This window comes from Ptychodera flava, chromosome 3 (genome assembly GCF_041260155.1).
Source record: "Ptychodera flava strain L36383 chromosome 3, AS_Pfla_20210202, whole genome shotgun sequence".
Lineage (NCBI taxonomy): Eukaryota > Metazoa > Hemichordata > Enteropneusta > Ptychoderidae > Ptychodera > Ptychodera flava.
The window spans coordinates 46,541,827-46,568,545 of record NC_091930.1 but is presented as its reverse complement, the minus strand read 5'-3'; the positions used below and the strand labels follow the sequence as shown (position 1 = coordinate 46,568,545).

The window sequence follows — 26,719 nt, the reverse complement described above, 5'->3', positions numbered from 1 at the left end:
CAGTTAATACGCTAGTTTGTATTTAGCAAGAAGATTATCCCCAGATTTAGCTCGGAATGACAGTTGTGTAAATAAAGCCTAACGCTTACACCGCGAACTGGCCGTTTCAGTGTTCATTTTCTTCCAATTTTCACGTCATGTATAATTTCATTCATACCACAAATTCAGACAATTGTGTAAAAAGTCCTGTACTTCATTATGGGCTGGGAATTTCCACCGAAAATGTGAGCGAACCGGAATTTTAGCTGACTTTGTGCGACTCGAAGGGTCGCATACACATTTCTGCGATTTACTCCGTTCCGTTTTTGGCAATGTATCGCAACTTCTGGAGAGTGTAACTTGGCGCCGCGTTGACGGATTAGCCTTATCTTTGCACAGGTTGTAGTTAGTGACTGTTTCTACAAAACCGTGTCTCAGAATTCCGATAATGTTCCGAAAACAAAAGATATCGTGACAAACGTGGACAAAAGCCGTTAATTTATTCAGAATCCACCACTTCTCACTTTCAAAGCTAATTGTGCAAAAACAAGCGGAGTATCAAAAATCCAAGACACGGTTTTTTACACACCTTACCCTGCTATCGATTGCAGTAAACGGCTTACCAATGGCCATCACCCTCTCGTACTTATACTTTTTTAAGTGAAAAAACTCAAAAACACACATTTTTGAGCAAAACAAACACACGCAAACAGGTTTTGAAATATTCTCACAATTTTTATAATCTTCAACTGTCGACCTACCCAAACATATACTACATGTTGGGTTAAAGATTCATTTTAATGGTGAAAAATCAGGTTAAAGAAAAGTGTCTGCGAATGTGGGTCTCCCCCTTAAGTACAAAGCCATGGCAAGCAACACACTTAGGCTGCATCAACAAATACTGGGAGGGAGCTGGAGGAATTCATAAGGAATTAAACATTCCCGGTGAATAGAGGGCATACTTGAAAGATTTGAACCGGGTATAGGGGAATCAAAATATTTTCTTCCCCTTTTCTCTAATATTTTCAGATTCCACTGTTTGGTAGATAATTAAATTATAAAAATGAATAAATAGCAGTGTTATGTCATACAATAGTGGTAATGTTAATGGTTTCATATCATCTCAAAACTTCCATTTCAACAAAATTTTAACAAGTATTAATTCAGTTTAAATTTTATAACAAAAAACAACAAGTAGACCGTGTAACGGGACAGAAGATGCAACTGTTGATAACGTTTATCATCATCTATCTCATGCAGTTTCTTACTATTTCGATAGAAGATTATTAAAACTAATAACTAAACCTAAGAGTAGTGAACCCGCATAACACGTCCCTCTCAAAAATATATTTTAAAGAAAAAAAATATTTTTACCCATGTGGTATTAACATGTAAACAACAATAAACTCAATACGAGAAAGACAGTCTGCAATCAAATTGTCATTTCCCTTGATATGTCTAATGTTAAGGTTAAAGTCCTGTAACATTTCATTCCATCTCAACAATTTCCGATATTTCCCTTTAAATTTCTGCAGAAAAAAAAGTCGGTGGTGATGTCCACTATCGGCAGATTTGAAGATGTAATACAAGCTTCAAAATGTTGTAACGCTGCTACGAAAGATGAACACTTTTTATTGGATTTGTTAAATTTGCGTAAGAAACAGCAGACAGGATGATCTACCGCATTACTATCGTCTTGCAAAAAACAGCACGAGCAGCCACATCACTGGCATCGACTGCTAATTTGAATGGAAAACATAAATTTCGTGTAGAAAAGACTGGAGCACGTTTAAGTAAGCTTACGGCATTTAGCGTATCAAATGCCTGTTGGCATTTTTCTGATCAACCAACTTCACTTTCTTCTAAAGCAAGGCTGCGTTCACAAAAAATGGTCAGGGGGCTGGAGGAATTCAAGGGGGATTCGATAACTTTGGGGTAGTAGAGGGGGACTTGAAAATTTTGCTCTACCTGTAGCGGGGGGGGGGGACTTTAAAATGTTTTGGTTTCCTTTTATGTTTTACATTTTCCGATTCCAAGTTTTTTGTAATTAATTCAATGAAAAATGAATACCATTTTTTATGGCATTCAAATGCTGTAATGTTAGTAATAATTTAACAAAATCTCGAACCATTTTGTCACATCACATGACTTTTATCTCGAAAAAATCTAAACATGTGTGATTTGTCATAAAAAACCCAAACGAGCCTAGTAACAGGGCAGAAGCTGCAACTGTTGATGATATATTATCAACTACAGTTTCCTGCTGTCTCCCTACAGCATAATCAAACACACAATATTAGCTTGTTGACAAAACCTGTATATAAATATGTATCAGTGATAATTTAATCAGTGACATTCAGTTGTCAGTGATACAAATGCATGGTACACATACACAGGCTGTGATAGCAAGCTGAATACTGGAAAGTTCAACATGCTGTAAGGAGTAGAACAAGAACGCAGTTGTATAAACTGAACAAAAATATTGTCAAAATTACCGAAGTTAATACAGCTGCTGCCTACGGGCAGTGTCACTATCAGATACTGCCCTGCTACTGCAGTGTTACTGTCACTGCATACCTGAGCAGTGATAGAGATAGCTCTGACACTTATGTACATGGTAGTTGAAGAAAAAAAGATGGGGTCACCATGTTCAGTTTTCTAAATTTCCATGTTCACATCATAAAAATTTTGTAACCAAATTTGCCATTATTACAGCCAAAATTTCAGGGATTAAAACATTTATTTGATGGACTTCCAATATTGTTAATTTTGAGTAGCATCTAACTCATATATGTCTTGTACTTTTGAAACAAATTTTTGGTGGGTCACTGTGACAATATGGCAATTAGCCAGAATTCACCATTTGCATACTCTCTCATGGTCGTCATTTTGTGTGCTCTTGGGCAGGACCAATTGACCTGGCCGGATTTGAATTAACTCAAGTTGGCTTTATAGACTGATATATCCAAAAGGTTCACTGATGTGATTAAAAATGAATCAATTTAGAACTTTCCTTAGAAATATGACTTTACAAAGTATTAATAACAGGTAATGTGGAACATCTGCGAGCGGAATGGCACAATACGTGTTTATTTTGTCTGCCGGAACATGCGTGCTTGTGATATAGTTGGGGGGGGGGGGCTTGTTAAATTTTGATCATATTGGGGGGAGGCATTTGAAAAATTTTAAAGGTATTAAGGGGATATCTGAAAAAAAAGATTTCAATTGCGATTCCTCCAGCCCCCCCCCCCCCCCACATCAATCGGGTTTTTTTGTGTGAACGCAGCCCAAGTCAGTCAAATGCTCGGTAATGGTGGAGAAAGTCTGAAAAAAAAATTCCTGTCATAATCCGCCATACCGATAAAAAAGCATCAGCTGTCTCTTGCTATTCGGCAGGGGAAAGCTTAAACAGGCACTGATTTCAGCATCGACAAGTTTTGCCTCCCCATGCCCCTGTGCAAGATAAGGCACACTTGCCCAACCAAACTCAGATTTGACGATGTTGACATTCAAGATTGCTTTGCTCAGTCTCCAGAAGAACCTTCGCATGAGTTTGATGTATCCATATACTGTGTCGTTGTACAAGACGACTTCATCAAAGTAGGACTTCGTAGTAATTCTTCTAATTCGATACTATGTTGTTTATCATCCGTTGAAATGTTGCAGGCGACTTCTTCATTTCAAATGGCATTACCTTCTACTGGAACAATCCATCAGTGTAACAAGGGCAGATATTTCACAATCCGTAAGGTTAATTTCCAGAATGCCTTGAGTAAATCATTTTGTTGCATACTTGGTTTTTCTCACTCGATTAATGCATTCATCAATGTTCGGGATTGAAGAAGTGTCTGTGTTCACTTCCCAGTAGTCAGTACACCTACGGTAGCCTCAATCACATTTGGCACAGGTTAGCATCGTGAATTCCAGTTTCTGCTAGTTGGTTCAATGAAGTCATTGTCCAGCAGATATTTGACTTCTTTCTGGAGATATTTCGCTTTCGTTGGATTTGTCTGTACGGGTGTAGTTTCACAGGCTTACTGTCGCCGACATCAACATCATGATAAATGCTGTTAGTCCTTGATGGAACATCTTTGAACAAATGTTGGTATTCGCGGATAAGTTCTTTCACTCGTTGTCGTTGTGAAGGCTGATTTGAGCTGACGTAGACTGACGATTCTCCGATATTTCCGAATTTTGGACTTTGACCGATCCCAGCTTTGAATCTGCAGTATTTTCATTCAAGTTACTTTCACTATTGCTATCTTCATAAAGGCTGATTTGAGCTGACTACACTGACAGGCTGTGTCGTTTAGTTTCTTAGATAATCGATGAAATCAGGACCAAAGCAACAGGAATGAAGTGGTTTGCCAGGAACAGGAAGAGGAACAACAGCCTTTTGATCAGGCTCGAACTTCTGTTTTGAGGTGTTTTATCACATTTGACTTTCATAGACTGCTGAGATGACTCAAGATTTTCTCTGGCTATTTCATATGCTTAGGGATGTCTTTAACGAAATTTCGATCACGGTCCCTCCACAAGGAGGGACCGTGTTTCGATACATGTTGCAAAAGATTCAGACGATCATTGTTGTTTGATAGGATTGTCTCTTTAAATAGCTTAAGTAGGCCACGGTCTGTATGTCCAAATACAAGCTCAAATTGGCTAATACCAAGAGACTCAAGAATTGTCTCTCTAAAGTGTGAAAAATGAATTCCTTCGTCCCATTGCTTCTGTGTATGAAAACAGTACTTCCTGGTCACATGTTTTAGAATTTGATTAAATCCCTAAAGAGCGCCCTGGCTTTCTGGGTGATAGACAGAGGGCCTATACTGGTTAATGCCTGACTGATCCATGACTTGTAGACAAATTCCAGACACAAAGTTGGATCCTTGGTCAGATAGGACAGATTTAGGAAGGTCAAACACAGTGAAAAAATTGACTAAAACTCTCACTGTAGATTTGGCCTTTATGTTTTTCAGTAGTATGGCTTCTGGGAACCATGTAGATGAACACATTATTGTCGACGTTAACTAATTTTCCTGATCTAGTTTTGGTTAGGGGCCCAACACAGTTTACAAGTATCCTAATAAATGGTTTATAAATTGCAGGAATTGGCTGTAATGGGTCCTTTGGAATGATGTGCATGTGCTACATCTTTCCCGAGATTTGGCTAATGAAAACGATTTAGACTTTTATGATAGTTCTTCCTGACTCCTAAATGACCGGCCCAGGGGGTTTCACGAGCAAGGCACTATATTTCAACAAGACATGACTTTGGAAATACTATTTGATGTTTTACAGCCCACCCGTCATCAACCAAGACATCTTGAGGTCTTCATTTATGCATGATAATACCAGACTTTGTAAAATAACAAACAAGACTATCTGAAGTTTTAACTTCATTAACAATGCAGTCAAACAAACAAAGAATGTTAAATTGTGCTGTTCTTCCAGAAGATATGATCTAGAAAATATATTCTTTACTGAAGGTTTCAAATCAACTAGGGATAACTGACTGATTCGTATGAAACACCTGGCGGAGAAAGGTGTTATTTAAGTCAATTTCTGTGACGTCATTTTGAGGATATTTTGATTCTTAGAGGTTTTCTTTGAAATGGCTCGAGTAAGGGCACATGAAAGATTTCCTGTTCAATTTCCTGTTCAATTGGCTCTGCATCCTGATCTAAACCAGGCGTATTGGTCACAAGTGGATTAGTAATGAACTTGTCCCCAGCAAGGTCGTTTTCAAGGAGAAGGTGAATCCCTTCAAAAGGCAAAAAGGGCCTAATACCTTAATTCACAGGTCCCGAAACAGAGTCGGGGGACAAATATACATCATGGAGAGGAACATGAATGTAGTCAATACAATCTACCCCCTTAACAAGAACTTAAGAACCTGAAAATGACTTTTCAGAAAATGAAAGGGTATCTGCCAACAAAAGAGACTGGGAAGCCCTGGTATCTCTTAAATTTTTGACAGGGGTAGCAGAAAACAAATCACTAGAACATGATACTAAACTATCACAAATAAATTGTTTGAAAACATCTATAATGCTGTCTTGAGAAGAATTGACCTTAAAGGTGTTTAACCTAAGAAAATATCTTGCACACATTATTAGCTCTAATTGAGATCATGAAGAAATAAAGCCACTGGGTCTATATCCACTTTGACTACTCACATTAAATGGCCGTCTTCCTTGCAATAATGACAAGAAGAAGTAGCAACTTGTTTGCCAGAAGGGGATCGGGACTTGGGATGTCACATGAAGTTTTATGGGCCACTAAATAATCATCAGCAAAACGTGCAGCAGCTTCAAACGTATCTGTTTTTCGTTTACTGATGCATGTATTGATGTCTCTTCGAATGCACCTTTAAAATTCCTCAATCAAAATTAGCTGCCGTAACTTTACATGATCTTCACAAACATCCTCAGGAGAAAACCAACGGTCGAGCAGTTGCTTGTTATAAATACATGCAAGAGATGATTCGATAAACAAGGATTCGAATAGATCAAATTTGTTTACAGCCTAGTGCGCAAAATAAAGAAACACTGAAGGACAAAAGAGGTGTTTTGTTGTTATAACATTTCGTCTTTCGGACTTCTTTAAACATTTTTACATATGAGATTAGTTGTTTCTGAGTATAGAACAACTGATTGTCTGTTAGTGTAGTATAAAACGGGAAGCCATTATTCTTAACAGGTACATAAATGAAGCTGAGTGTGTGAATGTATCTAACGCATAATTTACAAAATTTGTATTATTACATTCAAATTAATTAATATTAATTGAACAGTTTCTTGTCTGTTTATTGCCACTAGGAGCATCCTTTATGGAAGTCAAGAAGTTAAGTTCTGCCAATACGATAATAGTTTGATTTTCGTTGTTTTTTTGTCAAGTTGTATTAAATATAAACAAACCTCTTAAAAACAATTTTGCCATATGTTTTTTTTCCTCATGAATTCAGTGTTCTTCCTAGAAATGCTGTTTCGCTAGTTTAAATAATGTTTTATCCCTAATATACCCAGACAACCTTCAGACGTCGACCCCGAGCTCGTGACTGGCCTCTCTGTATGTAGTTTACCAGCAATAATTTGCTAAAGGTACGATGGCCAATTCTAACCCTAGTGGGAGTAGAGCTGATCAAAAGAGCAACCCTCTGAACTTTGGCAATGCTAGCGATGATGGCGATGATGATGAAGATGATAATCATAAAGAAGAGGTTATACATGGAAGGAAACCGGTAAGCATTATGAATATTTATGATGGAAAACAAGGTCAAAACAAAAGACTTTGCAAGGTCAGAAATGATTGATTGAATATTCATTGGCAAGTGATTATGCTGTAGAATTTTTACCATTTTATTCCCTTTTACTTGGTTAAAAAACTCAACAGAGTGTCTTTGATACTTTGTCAAGTCCCACGTAAGGTCAAAAAAATAATGTCACGCTGACAGAAAACGAATATGATTGAACAGGGAAAAACGACCAACCATTGACATGGATGATGTTTCAGTTCAATTACATGTGCTGAGTAGAGATGTGTGATTTCGTCTAGCGAATTGGCTCTTTAATGGTTTTTTTAATATATTCAATGATGATTTAACAGAATAAAGACAATGATTGACCAAGTAACTACAAGAAGTTGGGTACACGATACCGTAAATATATTTCGCTGGAAGCCCCTGGCCAAACACATTTAAATAAGTTAGTCAATGCAATTAAAGCCCAGGGAAGAATATTCTAAACTAGGCATAGCTGTTTTTTCTATAATATCAAAGGAAAAGTTGTAAAGATACTTTGTTTTAATATCGACAAATTCAGAATAAATTAAATTTGTAGTGTGTATCAATGGCGTTTACCGCAGACGAAGTACAAGAAAGAGTATATTTGAACTTAGAAACACCTTCTTTACATCACAGATTGACAATATAATTCAGTTCAGTTTCCCGATAGAAATTTTTAAAAGCTCCGTGATTTTTACAATAAATTGTTTAAAAACATGATAGTGCATGATCGCTTTGACTTAAATTTAAGAACGTGATATTGCTTGTACGGTTCCCAGGTCGAACCTAAGGCCGTGCTTTCCTCAATAAAAGTTTGGTCTAAAAGAGTGACCAGCAGGACGGATAACAGTGGTACCAAGTTGTCCTCTAACGGTAGGCCTACACGTACATATTTTCGGGCACAATTACGAGTTTTGTTTCACGATGCCATCCCCTATTGTTTTTATTAGCAGTCGATATTTTTGCGACTAACAAAAAATTATTCGTACGCATTGCACTTTCTGTAATCATGTAAACCTTTATTTCGATGTCCTGATTTAGGTTGTGACAAGACAAATGCTGATTGATTCGTCTTTGGAGCCTCATGCAGCATTGATATTGTTAGAAAGATGGGAGTCACCAATTGATAGTGGTGTCACAGCTGCACTTTACCAACTCATACATCAATTGAAATCGTGTGGACTCACCATTTACTGCACGGTTTTAGAAGCAGACGGCAAAACTATGCGGGAAGCGAAACGATTAGCAGTGAATTTACTTTTACCGGAAAGAAAAGCACTTTTTGAAGTGTGCGAGCCGAACTACATTTGGCTTGCAGCACATGAAATCTTTTTCCCTCACTTGCAGGAAATAACAAACTTAAAGTTTATTTTCGGATTTTCAATCGTGTCCTCTGCTGTCGCACTGGACATTAAGGCAGAGTACTCCCCTCTGTAGAATACTGTCATGTCAATGTATGGAATCCTGAAGAATTGACACCCGAGATGTTCCCTTATGATAAGAAATTGTTTGAACACAATTGTAAACTTGTGAATGAGCAAAATCATCTGGCTGACATTGTTCTGTCCATAGGACCCAAGGTATTTGACTACTTTACCTACAGACATGATGATCCGTCGTCAATCAAACACTTGCAGCTGATACCACTACCTGATAACGTTTACTTTGATCTGCCAACCCCTTCGAAATTGCCAGATAGTCGTAACTTCCAAATATTGACTCCTTTTGAACACTGCGCGATTCCGGAGCTGAATAAGAGTGGCGTTGTTCCAAAGGCTATGAACCTAGTAGCTAGCACGTTTGAGAAACTACAAGAACCACCAAAATGGGAAATTCTCTGCACTCAAAAAAGTGATGACAAAGATGTTATGAAACATTTGGATCTGCATTCAAAACTAAGATTATTCATCAAAGGATTTGTGAAAGATGCCTTTTTTGAAGAACTAAGCTATTCCCATCTCGTTATGTTTCCACCAAGTTCGGTTAATTCTCTCTTTGTCACCATCACCACGATAGCAAGTGGAAGGCCAATCATCGTTCCTACCATGTCAGAGGGTGATATCTTCATTGAGAAGTATTTTCCAGACTATCGAGACGATGTGGTGGTTGAAATGCGAAGCGGACCGGACGCACTGAAGGATCAGATCGTTAAAGTAGTCCAACGATATCCAGTTTATCTGGAGAGAGCAAAAGAAATGAAGAAAATGTTGAAGACTACAGTGATGAAAGAGTTGATAAAGGTGAACTCAGAGTTTGTCGAAGAGATAGAACGACGTACTCGACGATCAAGATCACAGCAAGAAATACTTAGGGACCAGTTGACCGCTAATGGTAAGATTTATTATATGTCGACAGATAGCAGTTCACATATGTGACATGAAAAGTTATCTGCAAACTATAATTCAAACCCATATTATTAATAAATTGCTCCTTAGTGGACCGAATCGGTTTGAGACGCAAAGACAGATTGAAGAAATACTGATACGTCTCCTAAGATCAATTATAAATTTGTCCTTGGTTGAAATAAGCGTAATTGAAGTATTATAACATAAATCCGTTGGAGTAGGATTTTGTCAAATTTTAGGACAGATAACGTTTTATGATAACCAGTTTTTGTAATCAGTTCGATCCGAGTAATTATTCTACCTTCATCCCCAACCTTTAATGATACATAAACTCACTCCCTTCTTATTGACGGTGTAATAAATCTTGCATAGGTCTCTCATCTGATACCATCTCATTCGCAACTTTCAACACAAGTCTAAATGACGCTGGGAGAATATTTATTAAAGCACACCGTTTTGCTAAAATTCATTACCTAATGTTAAATTGTGTATGAGAAAATGTTACAGTCTATCACTGTAGATTTATTTTCTTTAAGCCTATTAAATTTTGATGGGATCACCAATGATAAAACATACATGGGAGCCTGCATTGCCAAAATATTGTTTTAAAGCTTTTTAGCTTATGTCATTAAGATGCTTTGGAAAGCGCCACAAGGACAAGTATTCTGACTCTCAGACTTTCACAATATTCTTTTGGCATGGTGAACCCAATTTTCCTTCTTGATTTTTAAACAATTGCAATGTAGCGATAAATAATGGTCAAAATAGATTTCTTAATCTCAGTCTGAAAATTTGTTGACAGTGGCCACAGTCAGATAAGCTGAAAGTCAGATACGCTGACCATTATACACAAGTTTTGTACAAGATTGGAGCAATTACATGTGGCCACTGACCACTTAAGAGAGGTGGCTGTTCTGTACAGGGCTTTTTACACATAAAATGTTCCGGGACTGCCACAAGATTAGTACTATAAGAAAGTGACCGCTCAGTAAGGAAGACCACTAAGACAGGTTTGACTGTACGTCCTTTTGTCTTTTGTCCTCCATTCAACTTGATATCTTCAGTTCCATGGTTGTCACTTCTTTTCTCTATCTACAGAATCAGCTAAGTCACACAGTACTGGTCTTCCACCACCGACATCTCAAGGCAGAGTTTCGACATCACAACCGACATCTGAGCAACAACGCGCGTTTGGTAAGTAATATCGAGGTTATTACGAAAATACCGCAAAGGATGCATGAGGACATTGGCGCAGCGCATCGCCCGACGCGAAACGGAAGGCGATGCACGGCACCAATGTACTCATGCATCCTTTGAGGTATTTTCGTAATAACCTTATTATTATATATCTTACATTTGTAACTGGGACATCAAATTGTCAGAGGAGTGACCATTTTCGTGCAATGTCGGCAAATTTTCTCCCGATTTTATTGCGCCAGTGTGGAACACTATCCCGGACGTTCTTCTGCAGGTTTTGGAGTGTATGCACTATCACGTACGTACAGAGCGCACGAGACACGTTCTGGCACTTGCCCAATGGGTCCCTTGAAACAGATCAACCGTGAACGCGCAGACACAGCTGAAGGGGATGGGGCGCCTGGAAACCGTCCATGTTATGGAACAGGCGTTCCGTACGGCTTTTTAGCGCACGCAAAATTCTATTTTTCTCGATGGTAGATGTATGATAATAAACATTATAATATTACTTCAAGTATATGTGCAATGATATCTGCTACCTAAGTTTTAAGCAATTTAAAATCTTCAGAGAAACCTATCTTTTCGAATTCCTTTACTCTTTTCCCCATTGATATAGCTCGGACGTATCATTAAACTACTGTCTTTGGTGGTGTTAATGTTTCAGAAATAGTAATTTTAAAACACAGAGTCAACGTTTATTAACACTACACCGCTAAACAAACGCTCTGACTTGGTTTTAAAATGTTGATCGCCACCAAAACAAATATAATATTTCAAATTTCGACATCACCTGATGCTTGTGAAAGGACTCCTACCGAATACACCGCAACACTGTGCAAATACCGCTAGTACGGCGCGCTTGAACTCACAGGTCATGAGGTTCTGTCATATTTTTACATATGTACCACAGTTTACTTGCATCGAACCGTGCACGTACTACCGGTATTTGCACTACTGTGCAATACCAAAAAACATTATGACATTTCTTTATGTAAAGGCTAAAGTAATGAAATTCTTTGTTTTGCGTCACCTCTAAATGGGAAAAGGTACGCGTCTAAGTGGCTGAAAAACACACACAAGAAAATTAATGCAATGTAATTTGATTGCAGCAAATAAAAAATTGTAACAAAATTTTAGTTCAGAAAATCTAAGCGGTCATGTCGTAAAATTTCCTATTCAAGTACACTGTGTGTGTGTTTTTCATGAAAACCTTAAAAACCTAAGTGGGTTGGGATGCAAAACAAATAATTTAATTACTTTGACCTAATGCATATTTACCAATATAAACCCTGAACTATTTTTGTTTGTAAACACAAAAATTGTCGTATACAAGATTTCATTTCATTTTGATTCAGTGCTAGTAATCGTCAAATCGATGATATTACCCATAAAAAATACGGCAGAACAAATTGCATTTACTTATCGCAGTGTGAGGATGATTTTTATTATCCGGTAGAACACTTTGTCGTCAGCGAAGATAGAAGACAGCGGGCGATGTCGGCGCGGCCACAGTTACGTGTGGTTTTGATTCACGGTGGGCGAAGTGGCTATGCATGGCCACGGCAGACACCGTGTATCAAACCACACGTAATCGTGGGCTCAGCGGAGGGACTTAAACAGTTAATATCTTCAGCGTAAAGACATTTTTCCAGTAGTTTTCTCACCAAACATTCCCTGTCATCAATCTTCAAGAATCTTTTAGAACGTCATTTTTTGCGTGCAGTTTGCTCTGTATTTGTGTGTCCTGTACACGCTATCGATAACCAGTGAGCGTTTGTGTGCTGTAGCAAAGACAGAAATTTGATCGTTCGACAAGTTGCATTTGCTGTATCTCACTCGTAAAATTCACGTAAAAATCTTTAAAGTGTTATTTGTATCGATTATTTAGAAGAATTCTATGTCAAAATATGCAACGTTTTCTTCGTTTGACTACATATGGCTTCTGTAAAGTTGCGACGTTTGAGCGATCGCGAGTAAAGTATTAGAGCTCTCCGTCGCGACATTCCTATGAGGTCAAATATTGATAAACAAGTAAACAATAGTTTAGCCAATCAAAATAGAGGGTGTTGTAGCATTGACCAATGAAAAGTGAAAGCTGATTCGACGCCTTATTACAGTGATGTCAATGTTATACAACTCCGCAGGGTCGAGCTGAAGCTTATGAAGTCGCGTTAAATAATTGACATACAAGTAGTACGCACGACTAACCGCCGATTCACTCGCTGAATGATGCAAATAAAAGATATATCATATGTAATAATAACAGAACCCCATGTCCTATGAGTGCAAGCGTGCCATACTAGCGGTATTTGCACTCGTGCTGCGGTGTATTCGGCGGCAGTCCTTTCACGAGCGGGATGAGGTTCTGTCATATTTCTCATGAAAATGATGCTATAATAAATGTCCTATTCAGGTACAGTCAGTATGCAAGTTGCAGCCTCATATGGAAATGCAACGAACGCCTCATCCATGGATAAAGTTGAAGCAGGACTTTATGAACATGAAGGAAAGAGACCGACAACAGAGGGAACGGGTGGAGTCTTGAATGGTTTACACAAAAACCTGGAAGTAGAGAAAATAGGTAAAGGGTGTCTTCGGTATGTGATGAGATGTGGATCCCTAGAAGCACTAGAAGCTCTGTGGAGTGAGTATATCAGTGGACGACTGGACAAAACCATCCATTCTTCAATCATCACACCAACACTACTCAGCAAGATTCAAGCTCACTATTTAACCCTTGATATCTACATTTCAGTACAGGAGTATTTACTCTGTAAGAGAGAAATACCACTCTTGACAGGTAATTGTGCACTCTGAAATTGTTTAATTGAATATTGAAGACAGTATTGTTCTGAAATTGTTTCAGGTGACTAAATATGCCGTGCTAAGTTTGACTACCGAAAATTAAAAGTCAGTTAGCTTTGTTTATGAGTGATAATTTCAAGTAAATAGACGGGACAAAAAGCTTTCGCATCTGTCAAGGCAAATTCTCTCTTCAAAAGAAGCTAGCCATGTGGCAAATAACTTTAAATTGTTATCAATTGTGTTTGGGGCAGGCTTCTGTTATGTATAAATTGTGGAACGACACATACCTTTGACTGACAAACAAACGAAAACACGAAAATTACTTTGTGTGTAAGACTGCTTTATGACAGTGTGAAACGCACAGTTTAAAGTCCAAATTTATCCAAGAAAATAACATGGAAATTTCATCTCCAACGAAATGTGATTTTCATGTACAGCTGAAAAATCTCTGCCATTTTGTAAATGCTGCTTAACTGACAACACAACACAACTACAGAATTTTTGCCAAAAATAGTCATACAAGTGGAAAAGTTGATGTTCATTTGTAATGGTATTTACGTTGCTTACATTATTAATCATGTCGTGTTTATTTAGTGCAGTAAAACCAAGTCAGCAGTGCCTCATTAATCAAACGAAACTATTCACAGATGGAGCTTATCTTTGTTCTCGCAGGCATTTCTGGAGGGTTGGTTTTGGGTGAATGAACCTGCAATCCCCATTTTATAAAATTTTAAGTTGACTTATATAGTGTCCATATCCCAGATTGTATTGTCAGTAGTTTGGACAAATTGTTTTTATCTTATCAGGTTCAGCGCCAGCTCTGTCTCGTCGATGTAGTGTTGCGGCAATAACTGAACTGAAGGCTGCACCGCATGAGGATATTACCCGGCACCATACAGTGGACGGTCTGAATCTACTTCTGTCACAGATGCAAATACGGGACAACCAAACCATCTCTGATTTACTGAGTAGAGATGACTTCAGTGTAGAGGAGTTACAGGGCCACAGATCAACGTTTGTCACAAAGCAAAGGAAAGTCACAGCCGATGTCAAAGTCAATGGAGCAAAGTTCAGACAATTTGAGATAACAAGGGATGAACTCAAGATGACTTTAAACGATGAAATCAGTTCTTTCTGTGGAGTGGATGATGATAAAGTTACAGAGTTTGTTCAGCTGAAAATTCATGCCAGTAAACATTCTGCTCACAGCAAAGCAGTCCTGCATGAAGCTGGTCAAAAACTGAAAATGCAGAGGGAAGACATCACAAACCAGGCTACACCTCTGAGGGAAAAGAGTGAAGCTGGAAAGACACTCATCAATGAGTTGCAGAGTGATATAAAAAGAGCTACACAAGGTGGGTGATATCAAAAGGACCAGCGAACATGTCCGTTTATTTTATCTTGACTCAAAGCTGACTATCTAAAGCAAGTACACTTGCTACACTTGTTGTTGATTTTGTCAACGTTGATCTGTTATAGGTCCACAGATTAGTAACTTACACTTGCTTACTGATGTATCAGACAGTCTTGCTCATCAGAGTTTAGAAGCAGCCTAGTGATAAAACTTAGTTTACATTTATCTCAGAAGAAATACATGACACAATGACAGAGGAATACAGCAATCTGTAAAAATTCATTGCTAACGCCAAGCACCAAAGGAACGCCAAGCACCAAAGGTTGATATGCTTGTTTAGACCATGATTCAGCATAAAGGTAAAGGGAACCTTTTGTATAGTTTCTGTTATCTAACCTTACTGTTGACTAACCGATGGATGAAATGAGGTGTTCCGAGGACTAGCATTAAGATTATTAGCCCCATTACCTGTGGAAAAAATTGCAATATTCACAAAGAAAATTTTAGCGTACACCGACCCCTGCGCACTCGTATTTTAAGACCTTAGATAGTCTATGTGAAGCAAGCTGTGGATAAGGTAGGCTGAAAGGACGAAAGGCTTGTTTCCAAACAAATAAACTGAAGGAAAACACTGTAGTATGGATCTAAAACGAGGTCGCAGTCGATCACTGCTGTAATGAGGCTAACGTTTATCATCTTAATTGAAATCAAATGCATGGTTGTAACGTCCTTTTCAGGAAGAAAAATACAAGGGAAAACAATTAGTGAGATCATTGACTCCTCGGGTTTTAATCATCCTAAAAACTTGTCTGGCTAATGAAAATATTTCTGTGTTAGAGTTATATGAAGGCCACACACCAAAGTTTGTTCTCATATTTATTGCTTCATTAATTCTCTATCATAATTCTCTATCAGAAATAACGAAATCTGTCCTTTCCATCATAGTGACCACATATATTTGTCATCTCAAAGTTTGTAGTTTTCCATCATTTGCATTATAACTTTCTTAAATTTTTTAACTTAATCTGTTAAGACTGAACAAGTATTTTTATGTTGTTTGTGCAAATACTTCTTTCCGTTGAAACACACATTTCATTGAAACAAGTCATTGAAAATGACATAGTCCCCACTTGTAATGGGTGTATTAGTCTTGATGGGGCAGGTGTGGTCATGAACAAGTATCGCTGGAGTGTATATGTTCAGATCTATGGGCACATAGGTTTACGTTATTTTTCCCAATTTATAATAAGAGGCATGTCTAAGTTATGGTTCAAAATCGGGAAAAAAGATCAGACCCCAAGCTGTATGGGCCAGCCAAGAAATACATATGTGCATAATAAATGAGGTTCAAGATGTGACATCTTAAGGTCTAATATCCTATCAAAATTAAAGCGTATAGAACTTGTGGTTACTGAGTTATGCATATATATGTATCATCAAGGTCAAAGGTCATCAAGACGTTAAAATTTGGAAAAGGCTTTGTCTATTCTGTATGAAAACATTTAAAATGCTGAAGTTTTCGACTTAAAATGTCTGCGAGAGCAACTGCTAACACTTGGATGACAAACGCCTATGTCAACTTTGATGCCAGGAGTAAAGGGCATGTGAAGCGATAAAGGATCATATTCTCTGACCTTTGACTGACGGTAGTTAGAGATCTCGGTACTTGAAATAACATATGGCAAAGAAACTACTTACGCTAGTTCTGAAAACATTAGTTGGATCAAAATTTAAATCTCATGGAGAGTCAATGATTTTACCATAATTTTTTTCGCCATGGTTAGAAAAAAGACAACAAAATGTAAGGTAATTATTTTGTTGATTTTGTCAATTGACCAATGACAATTATACTGCAGTCACTCATCCCTGCCAACTTTAGGTCATCTAATTCTGGGCAAGCCATTAGAGCTGGAGGTCTGAATTTTGGCATATGGGGAGTAATTAGCAATACAATTTTTTTTTCTTAGATATGTGCATAATTGATGAGGCAAAGCGTGTGTTGTCATAAGGTCTCTCATCCTACTAAATATAAATGACATAACACAAGTGGTTACTTATTTATTGACATAAACATATATTTTAGGTAAAAAGGTTATCGAGGTCAGACCTCTAGCTCTATTGGCTCGCTCAAAATTAGGTATGCGCATAATTAATGAGGTACAATATGTGGCGTCATAAGGTGTCGCATCATACCATATATGAAATGTTTAGCACTTGTGGTTACTGAGTTAAACTAAGGTCATGATGAGTGTGGGGGAAAATCACCTACATAACACACACCCTCTTCAAAAGGAAATTTTTTCAAAGAAAATCTTTCTTTTACAAATGTGATATTAAAGGTGTGAACAACAATAAACTCTTAATACAAGAGAGACAGTCTACAATTAAATTGTCTCCGCCGTTGATATGTCTAATATCAAGGTTAAACTCCTATAACATTAAACTCCATCTTAACAATCTCTGATTTTTGCCTTTTAATTTCTGCAGGAAAACAACATGGGTTTGATCAATAGAAACCACTATTGGCTGATTCGAAAAAGTAACATAAAATCTAAAATGCTGTAAAGCTAATATCAACGATAAACATTCTTTTTCAAAATGATTGTAGAGTTGTTTCTCTGGGATTTGTTAAATTTGCGTGAAAAGTAGCAAACAGGATGGGCTATCCCATGACTATCCTCTTGCAGTAAAACAGCATCAGCAACCGTATCACTAGCATCTACAGCTAATTTGAATTGCAAACTGAAATCTAGTGCAAACGAGACTGGAGCTCTTTGCAGTATGGCTGTAAGTGTAACAAATGCCTGTCGGCATTGTTCTGATCAAACAAACTTTACTTTTTTTAAGTAAGTTAGTTAAAGGCTCAATAATTGTGGAGAATGTAGTAACCAGCCATACCGAGAAAGCACATCAGTTGTCTCTTGCAATTTGGTATGGGAAAACTTGAACTGGCACTGATTTTGGCATTAACAGGTTTTACCTCACCTTGTCCTACAGTATGTCCAAGGTAAGTCACCCTCGCCCAACCAAACTCAGATGTGGCAAGGTTGACAGTCAACATTGCTTTGCTCAGTCTCTCAAAGAAGTTCCTCATGGGTTTGATGTGTTCCTGCCAGGTGTCACTGTATAGGATGACGTCGTTGATGTAAGCTCCACACCCTTCTAGTCCGAATACTGTAAACTGGAATATGTTCGCGACAGGTTATTTTTCGCATTTTCTTTCCTTACAAACTATTTGAGTGTCATTGTGCATCTATTCGGGAAGTCAAGTGTCAAAGTTTGTCAACTTTTCTTTGCGCTATGTGCTATTAGCACATGTCGACGTGTAGAGTGTCAAACGGTATCTATTGTTCTCATTGAGATCGGGGGGTTTGTCGCAACTTCGTCTTCTGATCATGCTCATTTTGCCTCGTAATACTCCTCTTTTTCCTGTGTTTCACAAAATGTTTGCGGCAATATTCCAAGGGGAAAAGGGTATTATTGTAATAGGGTGAGTTTCGTCAACTTCATCTCATTCTGACTTTGCAATATGCCTCTTCACCTACTTCGAACTACAACATTCCATCTATCGAGAGTGATAAACATGTGGCATTATCTGAAAATACTTTATTTGCCAAATCAAATTAAACTTTCCATTATAGATATCAACCTTATCTATCGAAGTCTACATGTGCATAGAGCCAAAGTTTCGCCATATTACATAGTACTAGTAGTGTCAGCAGCATCAACCTTGGATGATGTCATGAATATTAATAAGTTGGTAAGGTAGCTTCGCGTGTGGGAAATTTTTCACGTTTTGTTTGTGGTTGCGAAAGTCGTGAAAATATCCCGCATGCAAAAATATTCCCGTTTACAGTATGACATCGTTAATCATCCCTTGGAATGTGGCCGGAGAGTTCTTCATTCCAATTGGCATCACCTTGTACTGGAACAATCCGTCTGGTGTAACAAAGGCGGATATTTCACGAGCACGATCCGTCAGAGGGACTTGCCAAAATCCCGTTAGTAGATCTAATTTAGTAACATATTGGGCTTTTCCCACTCGATCGATGCAATCATCAATCCTCAGAATTGGAAAGTGTCTGCCTTTGTTAGACTGTTCACTTTGCTACAGTCCATGCACATATGATAACTATGATCTGATTTTGGCACAAGTATGCCAGGTGAACTCCAGTTACTTTTGCTAGGTTCAATAAAGTCATTGTCCAGAAGGTATTGACTTCTTCCTGGAGATATTTTGCTTTCGTTGGATTCAGTTGTATGGATGTTGTTTCACAGGCTTACTGTCCCCAACATCAATGTCGTGATAGATGAAGTTTGTCTTCATTAGAAAATCTTGGAACACGTGTTTATACTTACGGATCAGTTCTTTCACCTGTTGTTGTTGTTGTGAAGGCAGGAGGTGTGCCAACTTTGTAGATTCAAGATTCTCCAGGATTCCTGAATTCTGGAGGTTGACCAAGCCCAACTTTGAATTAAGAGTATTTTCACTCAAGTCAGTTTTAGTATAGCTATCTTCATGTTTTGAACTGACTGCACCGACAGGCTGTGTTATAGTAGGATTGTTCCTATCCAATTATGGCTTCAGCATATTTTTGTGGCATAACTGTTTTTGTTTTCACCTGTCAGGTGTTATTATGATGTAATTTAAATCGCTCAATTTCTTATCAATTAGATATGGCCTAAAGTAACGAGCATAGAGTGGTTTGCCAGGAACCTGAAGAAGAACAAGAACCTTTGGACCTGGTTCAAACTTCCGTTTTGATGTGTTTTTATCGTATTTTATTTTCATTGACTGCTGAGATGACTCAAGGTTTTCTGTAGCTATAAATTCACATGCCTTTGTTAGTTTTGTACGAAAATCTGACACGTATCGTAAAATATTCAGACAATCATCGTCATCTGATAGGAATTTCTCTTTAAAGAGCTTAGGTGGGCCACGGACTGTGTGTCCAAATATAAGCTCAAATGGGCTAAAACCAAGAGACTCTTGAATTGACTTTCTAACAGCAAAGAGCAGAAAATGAATTCCTTTGTCCCACTGCTTCTCTGTGTCAAAACAGCAGGTCCTAATCATATTTTTCAAACCTTGATGAAATCTCTCAAGAGCACCCTGACTTTCTGGGTGATAGGCGCATACTGTTTAATGCCTACCTGATCCATTACTTGTTGGAAAATTAAAAAACAAAGTAAAAAATTTGACTGAAGCTCTCACTATGCTCTTCGTCTTTATCTTCTAACTATTGAAACTTTCTGGATAGCCTTTCTATTTTATTAGACAGCATTTCTTTCCTTTTACTTTTTTGGCTTCATAGTTTGCTTGACTCTGTACAGCTCTCCATCGGGGCTGTCAGTGTGAATTCTCTGCAGTTCATCAGAACAGAAAGTGCCGAGTATTTCCTCTCCATTCAGGGTTTTTACCTTGTAAATAGGTGGTATCTCCAGTCTGGCTGAGTAGATAACTTTTGTTCTAGCTTGATAAATATCCTTTCTTAAAAATGCTCTTGCATTTGGTATTTGGTAATTCGGACTCAATCTCCCTGCTTGAACACAGGGTAGGCTTATGCGTTAGCTGTGGCACAAGCCATTCCCTTCTGCAGGCACTATCTCATGACCCTATAATGTATATAATACCTGCCAATCATTTTCTCCTGTTACGTCAATGGGATTCATTTTAATACTTCTATATATGGTATTGTTAGTTCTTGAGAATTTTTGGTTGTTTAGAGGCCCGCTGATGTGTCCGATTGTATGTGAAATATTACCACATTCGAGTCTTCAATATACGATTGAAACGTTCCACAACACTGGCTATTTTGTCATCATAGGTTTGAGACCAATGAATGCCCTACTCCACAACCAATTTCTGTATTTTCTGATTGGTGAATTTCCGCCCTCATCTGTCTTAAGTCAATTGGGCTGGCAGCCACTTTCATGAATTATCTTTTAGCGCCTCCAGTGTGTCATCTGCCATTTTTGAGCCTGGCTCATGCATATTTACTGAGCACATCGATTACTGTCGGCATATATCAAATGCCCTTATTCTCTTTTCCAAACCAAATCATTTCTGTAAGATAACCCTAGCACAAGTCATCCAATTTTGATAAGAAGACATGCCACCCGCCAGCAGTGCCAATTGGTTTATGTATGGTGTAAGTTAGCTGAGTTTGCAGCCAGTCCTGTTAGGAAAATAGACGAATTTTCAAAGAACTTTATTTATTACTTACACAAATTTCGGTGACGTCGAATACAACTGCTCGTACATGTGATCGATGCAAAAAAAAGATACAGTTTACCATGCATCCTACATGAAAGTCCGCTGTAAGGTTCAGTCTTCTAAGACTTGGAAGTCTGCCTCATTGAGAGTGTTCTAAACGTCCTTGTAAACACTGACAATGATATGATAATGACGTCTGCTCAGTAACATATCGATAAACTCGATAAGACGTACAACAACACAGAAAATTCGAGAAAAACATGGCAAAAGTTCCCTCATCTTGTGAAAACACGTCTCATTGAAATCACAGATCCTAGAATCTGCCAGAGAAGGCGCTGCACTTAACTTTCGTCGCTCCATCCTCCCCTCCGTGACTAACTGGTTTGGTCTCATCCTGTTTACTTATAGATTCAGCTTCCAAAGGGCACACTTTGGTGATAGGTCTGACGAGAGTACGGCCTTGACTTAAAACCTTCACCGTACGAACACACCCATTCCTTCCTGGGTAAACCTCCTCAATTCGACCTAGAGGCCAATGTCCCCGTGGATTTGCTGGGTCGACTAATGTAACAATGTTGTTGACCTTCACATTTCCATGTTGAGTCCACCACTTTCCTCGGTTCTAGAGTAAAGATAGGTATTCGCGATTCCATCTCTTCCAAACTTGGTTTAAGAGGTCCTGAAGGAAATGCCATCGATGTTTTGGGCTGCAAGCTACTTCATCTACCACCCTTGGTGCCAACTGACCTCCTGCTTGGCCATACAGAAAATGGTTTGGAATCAACACAGGTTCATCTGTGGGGTCGTTACTGCAATATGTTAGAGGTCTTGAGTTGATCAATCCCTCAACCTCTACTATGGCTGTATGTAACTCCTCATCTGTCACGCATGCATCCTTAAGAATTGCTTTTAGTGCAACCTTGGCCGACTTGATTAGGACCTCAAACAATCCACCATGATGTGACCCTAATGGCGGGTTGAACTTCCAGACTATACCTTTGTTGGCAGCACTATCAACAATTTTGAGTGATCCATGGCACGAATCAGTTCTCCAAGCTCTCTTTTTGCACGAACAAAGTTTGAGCCATTATCCGAGATAACTTCTTCTAGTTCCCCATGTCTTGCCACCATTCTTGAAAAGGCGTTGAGAAAACTGTCAGAGTCCATGGAGTAGGCGAACTCCAAATGGACTGCTCTTGAGGTAGTATATGTGAAGAGACATAGATATCTCTTTGCAATGACTCTTCTGGTCAACTTTGTGTAGAAAGGTCCAGCATAGTCAACTCCAGACTATGCGAATGCTCGAACTGGCACAATGAGCTTATGAGATGTCAGTGGAGCCATGCTTTGTTCTGCTACCTTTTTATGCCATCTTTGGCAAAGTCTTCAGTCACAATGAACTATCTCTACTATGAACTATCCAGTATCTTTGTCTGGTCTCTGACTGGACAGCATTTACTCCTTTACTGTGCTGGCCAACTTTGATGTGATAGTGTTGCACTATCGGCGTAGCAATATGATTGCAACATGGCACCAACAGCAGGTGTTTGGCATCATACAGCAGACTGCATCTTTGAAAGCGTCCACCCACTCTTAGAATTCCATCATGGTCCAAAAAGGATGAAAAGGATTTCAGCGGTCTGGTTCTTGTAAGACGCTCTACTTTCAGGTCTCTGATAGTATCTACAAATCTCTCCATCTGGATATACTTGAGCATCTCCTTTTCAGCCTCTTGAAGGTCACATACTTTCAAACAGGGCTGTACATCTATGTACTTACCAGTGCGTCTTGCTTTAATCAGACTGATAAAGCGCAGCACACATGTTGTTGTCCTGACAAATCTAGTTCAGATAGAAAACCTGTTGGCGTCAACAGGAAACTTACGCTCTGATGTACCGGGCCCATCTGGTATGTTGACATTCTGAGCACAGGCTTGAGACATATCTTTTAGAGCTTCCCTGGAATGACTAATTTCAGTGACAGGGTTTTTGTGGCCAATTGTGCTCCCCTCCGTAAAGGAACTCTGGACCATTTATCAATGAACTTCCTGCTATTAGCTCTTGTACCACAATGCCGCGGGTGGCTTGGTCTGCTGGGTTGACTATGCTTGGCACATGGTTCCACTAAGATGGGTGTGTTTTACTCTGAATCTCTGCAACTTGATGAGCAATGAAGGGTTTGTATTTCCTAGATTGGCCATGAACCCAATCACTATATGGAAAAATTGCGAGACCAGGGCGAGAAAGTGACACTTTCTCGCAATCAGTGAGAATCTGTTCTTATTCTCACCGCTGTTGGTGAGAAAATTTTAATCTCCACTGGAGATTGGTGAGAAATGCACTCCTTGGCAAGAATTAAATGTGAGAACAAATTCTCACCACTTAGAATGGAAAATCTCACCAAGTACAATTAGAATTGAAATTCACTGGCGAGAATCATCAAGACTCACCGTTCATTGGCGAGAATAAGCAAGACTCCCCATTCAATGGCAAGAATCATAATTTCAATTGTCACTGTACTTGGTGAGAATTTCCATTCTCACCAGTGTGAATTTATTCTCACACTTGATTCTCGCCAAAGAGTGCATTTCTCACCAATCTCGGGTGGAGATTGAAATTTTCTCACCAACAGCGGTGAGAATAAGAACAGATTCTCACTGATTGTGAGAAAGCATCATTTTCTCGCTTTAGTCTCGCAATTTTTCCCTATGGTGAATGTACAACATCCATACTATCTGACCGAAAGGTATGTTGAGACAGCGGTCTCTCTAGAACACGAGAGACATTGTCTGCTATACGAAGACCAAGTAAGGCCGCCATTAACTCTAGCCTCGGTATGCTAACTGCCTTAAGTGGTGCGACTCTTGTTCTTGCGATGACAAGGCTGACTGAAACTCTTTCATCTTTATTTATGCTTCTCATGTATGTCATAGCTGCATATGCAAGACTGGAAGCATCTGTGAATGTATGCAGAGACACATTTGCTGATGAATGGTCTTGATAACACTTGGGTATCTTCATCTTGGAAACCTGTGGTAATTCAAGACACCACTCAGCTAAACGGTCGGATAGATTTGGTGGAAATTCTTCACCCCATCCAAGCCCCTGGATCCATGCTTGTTGCAAGATCATCTTAGCTCTAATTATAAATGGTACCAGGAACTGCAATGGATCAAATAAGGTCGCAACTCTACTCAGGAGAGCTCTCTTGGTGTGAATTAAAACATTTTGTGCAGTGAATTCGAATCCAAACATATCCTTTGCTGCGTCCCATTTCATTCCAAGTGTCTTTATGCTCAGGAGTTCTGACTCTTTCACCTTTCACACTCGTCCTCTGGGATGCTCTCCAGAGCTGCAGTGCTGTTATTGCACCAACATTAAACTTGAAACCCAGCTGGTGCTAAGAGACCAGATAGCTGGTCACGAGCCTGGATGGCTGCGTTATATCGTCTATCAGTGACAGCATTCCTGGCTTGGACTTATAACAGTGATTCATACACTGTATCACTTCATACAATATTTAGACAATTTTGGGACCAATCCTGACGGGTGTAGCATGCTAGCAGGGTACGCTTAACCATTCCGGACACCTGGTACCACCACTAACTATCAGTGGTTCAGGATGGTCCTACTTAAATTTGGAAATCTCAAATGTCCAATGGACCTGGTAATGTATTACCTTGAATGAAAATGATTGTTGGACCAGTTTAATGTCATATTGTGAGTTCACTACATCATCCATATACATACTTTCAGTGCATATAGTTGCTGCCAATACAAAATTTTCTTGATTGCTCTCTGCATGTGTACAGATCACATGCTGAGCTAGGTATGGAGAGGCACAATCATCAAATGTCAGACGGGCTGCCTGATACACTTTAGCTTGTCTTGACGGATCTAGGTCTCTCGACAGGATTCTATGGTTTGGACAATCCTCCTTTGCCATAACTATTTGTGAGAACATCTCTTTGATATCCCCAAGAATTGCAATCCTACGTCGGCGGAAACATAGTAGAACATCTACCATGTCTAATTGCAATTTTGGACCTGGCAACATCACATCACTGAGAGACACCCCTTCAGTTCTGGCAGCTGAGTCGTAAACTATCCTTACTTTTGTAGTGGCTTTGTCTTCACGCACTACCGAGAAATGGGGTAGGTACCAACCAGGTCCAGTATCTTTTGTACCATCAACCGTTTCGAAGTACCTTTTTTTATGTTGCCCTGCATCACCTCCCTGTAACGTGTTGCCAAGGCAGGTTTCTTTGACAGAGTTCTTTCAAAACTCAACAGTCTATTTTCTGCTGCTTTTCGGTTGTCAGGCAACTCTGGACGTTCATCTCTCCATGGTATGCCAATTTCATAACAATTACCGACATGCTTCAGAGATCCAGCAGTTTTGCTCACAGCAAGTCGCTCTTCGGGTGTAAGAACATTTCTTTTCTTACTCTCCCACGAATCTAAATTCTACGTGTTACGTAGAGCTTCATTCAAGCTGTCATCTTGCTCTGACTGTGAATAGAAAGAACTAACATGTGAAGTGTGGCTCAGAATACCTCCTTATATATACCAAAGCAAGTCCATCCGAGCGGTGTTTTCCGGGAAACCAGCTCTCCTAAGCATCCTGCTTGTTCCTCAAGGGAGAGTCTTAACTCCTGGTGATCTGCCCCGATGAGAATATCTACGGTTTTACAACCAGGGACTTTAGGAAAGTCAATTCCATCGACTGAGAACGAATTCCATTGTCTGCACTAGACGATGTGGTGTGCTTCTTTGCACAGTGGGCAACTTAGTTTTGTGGTTGAGTCTAATGCTGGGTCTTTGTGCGTTGTGACTGGTGGGGCCAGACTTGAGATGCCTTAGGGCTTTTGGACGAAGTCTCACTAGCATGTGTACCACTGCGTTGTGATCTCCTGGTGCCAGATGATTTTGCTGACTCTGTATACGACCTCTTGGCTTTCTCCTTGATCTCTGCCAACTCCAGTCGAACACATACTTGTTGGTTTAACCACTCAACATATGTAGATAAGCCATCCTCTCTCAATTTATGACGACTGTCGTAGTATTGTAGCACCAAAGATTCCGGTATTTTCTGAAGGACCAGAGTGTAAGTGTAAAGGGTAGATGGACCAATCAACTCTGATTCACGACCTGCTACCAAGTCACAAAGATGATTGGCTACATCCTCTAAACCCTTCAGATCATCTTCTTTTAAGATAGACTGTGCAATTAACTCATCGAGTTGACATTGAAATTGCCGCTTTTCACCACCATAGCATTGATCAAGCTTGGTCAATGCCATCTGATACTGGCGGTCATTATAGCCTAGTCTGCTGACTAACTGCAAGGCTCGGCCACTCAAAGAACTTTTCAACACGACCATTTTAAAACGGACAGGTACTTGCTCTTGATTTATGAATATTTCAAACTGTACACGCCAGTACTGATACTGTTTTTTTTCACCACTGAATCTTGGTAAAGATGGTTTTGCTATTACCTGGAAAAACTTGTGCGCGTACTCTGAGTTTTCCTTTGATG

General features: G+C 39.1%; 1 protein-coding gene across 1 annotated transcript in view; it reads left to right on the top strand.

The window, feature by feature from the left end:
• The window catches only part of LOC139130136 (uncharacterized), a 43,121-nt gene that overhangs the window by 5,897 nt on the left and 10,505 nt on the right, over window positions 1-26,719 (top strand). The window contains exons 2-6 of the mRNA XM_070695858.1: window positions 7,008-7,222; window positions 8,306-9,595; window positions 10,708-10,803; window positions 13,220-13,606; window positions 14,418-14,966. Coding sequence (XP_070551959.1) covers window positions 8,749-9,595; window positions 10,708-10,803; window positions 13,220-13,606; window positions 14,418-14,966 — 1,879 coding nt within the window. The 5' untranslated portion in view covers window positions 7,008-7,222; window positions 8,306-8,748. The remainder of the gene's footprint in view (window positions 1-7,007; window positions 7,223-8,305; window positions 9,596-10,707; window positions 10,804-13,219; window positions 13,607-14,417; window positions 14,967-26,719) is intronic.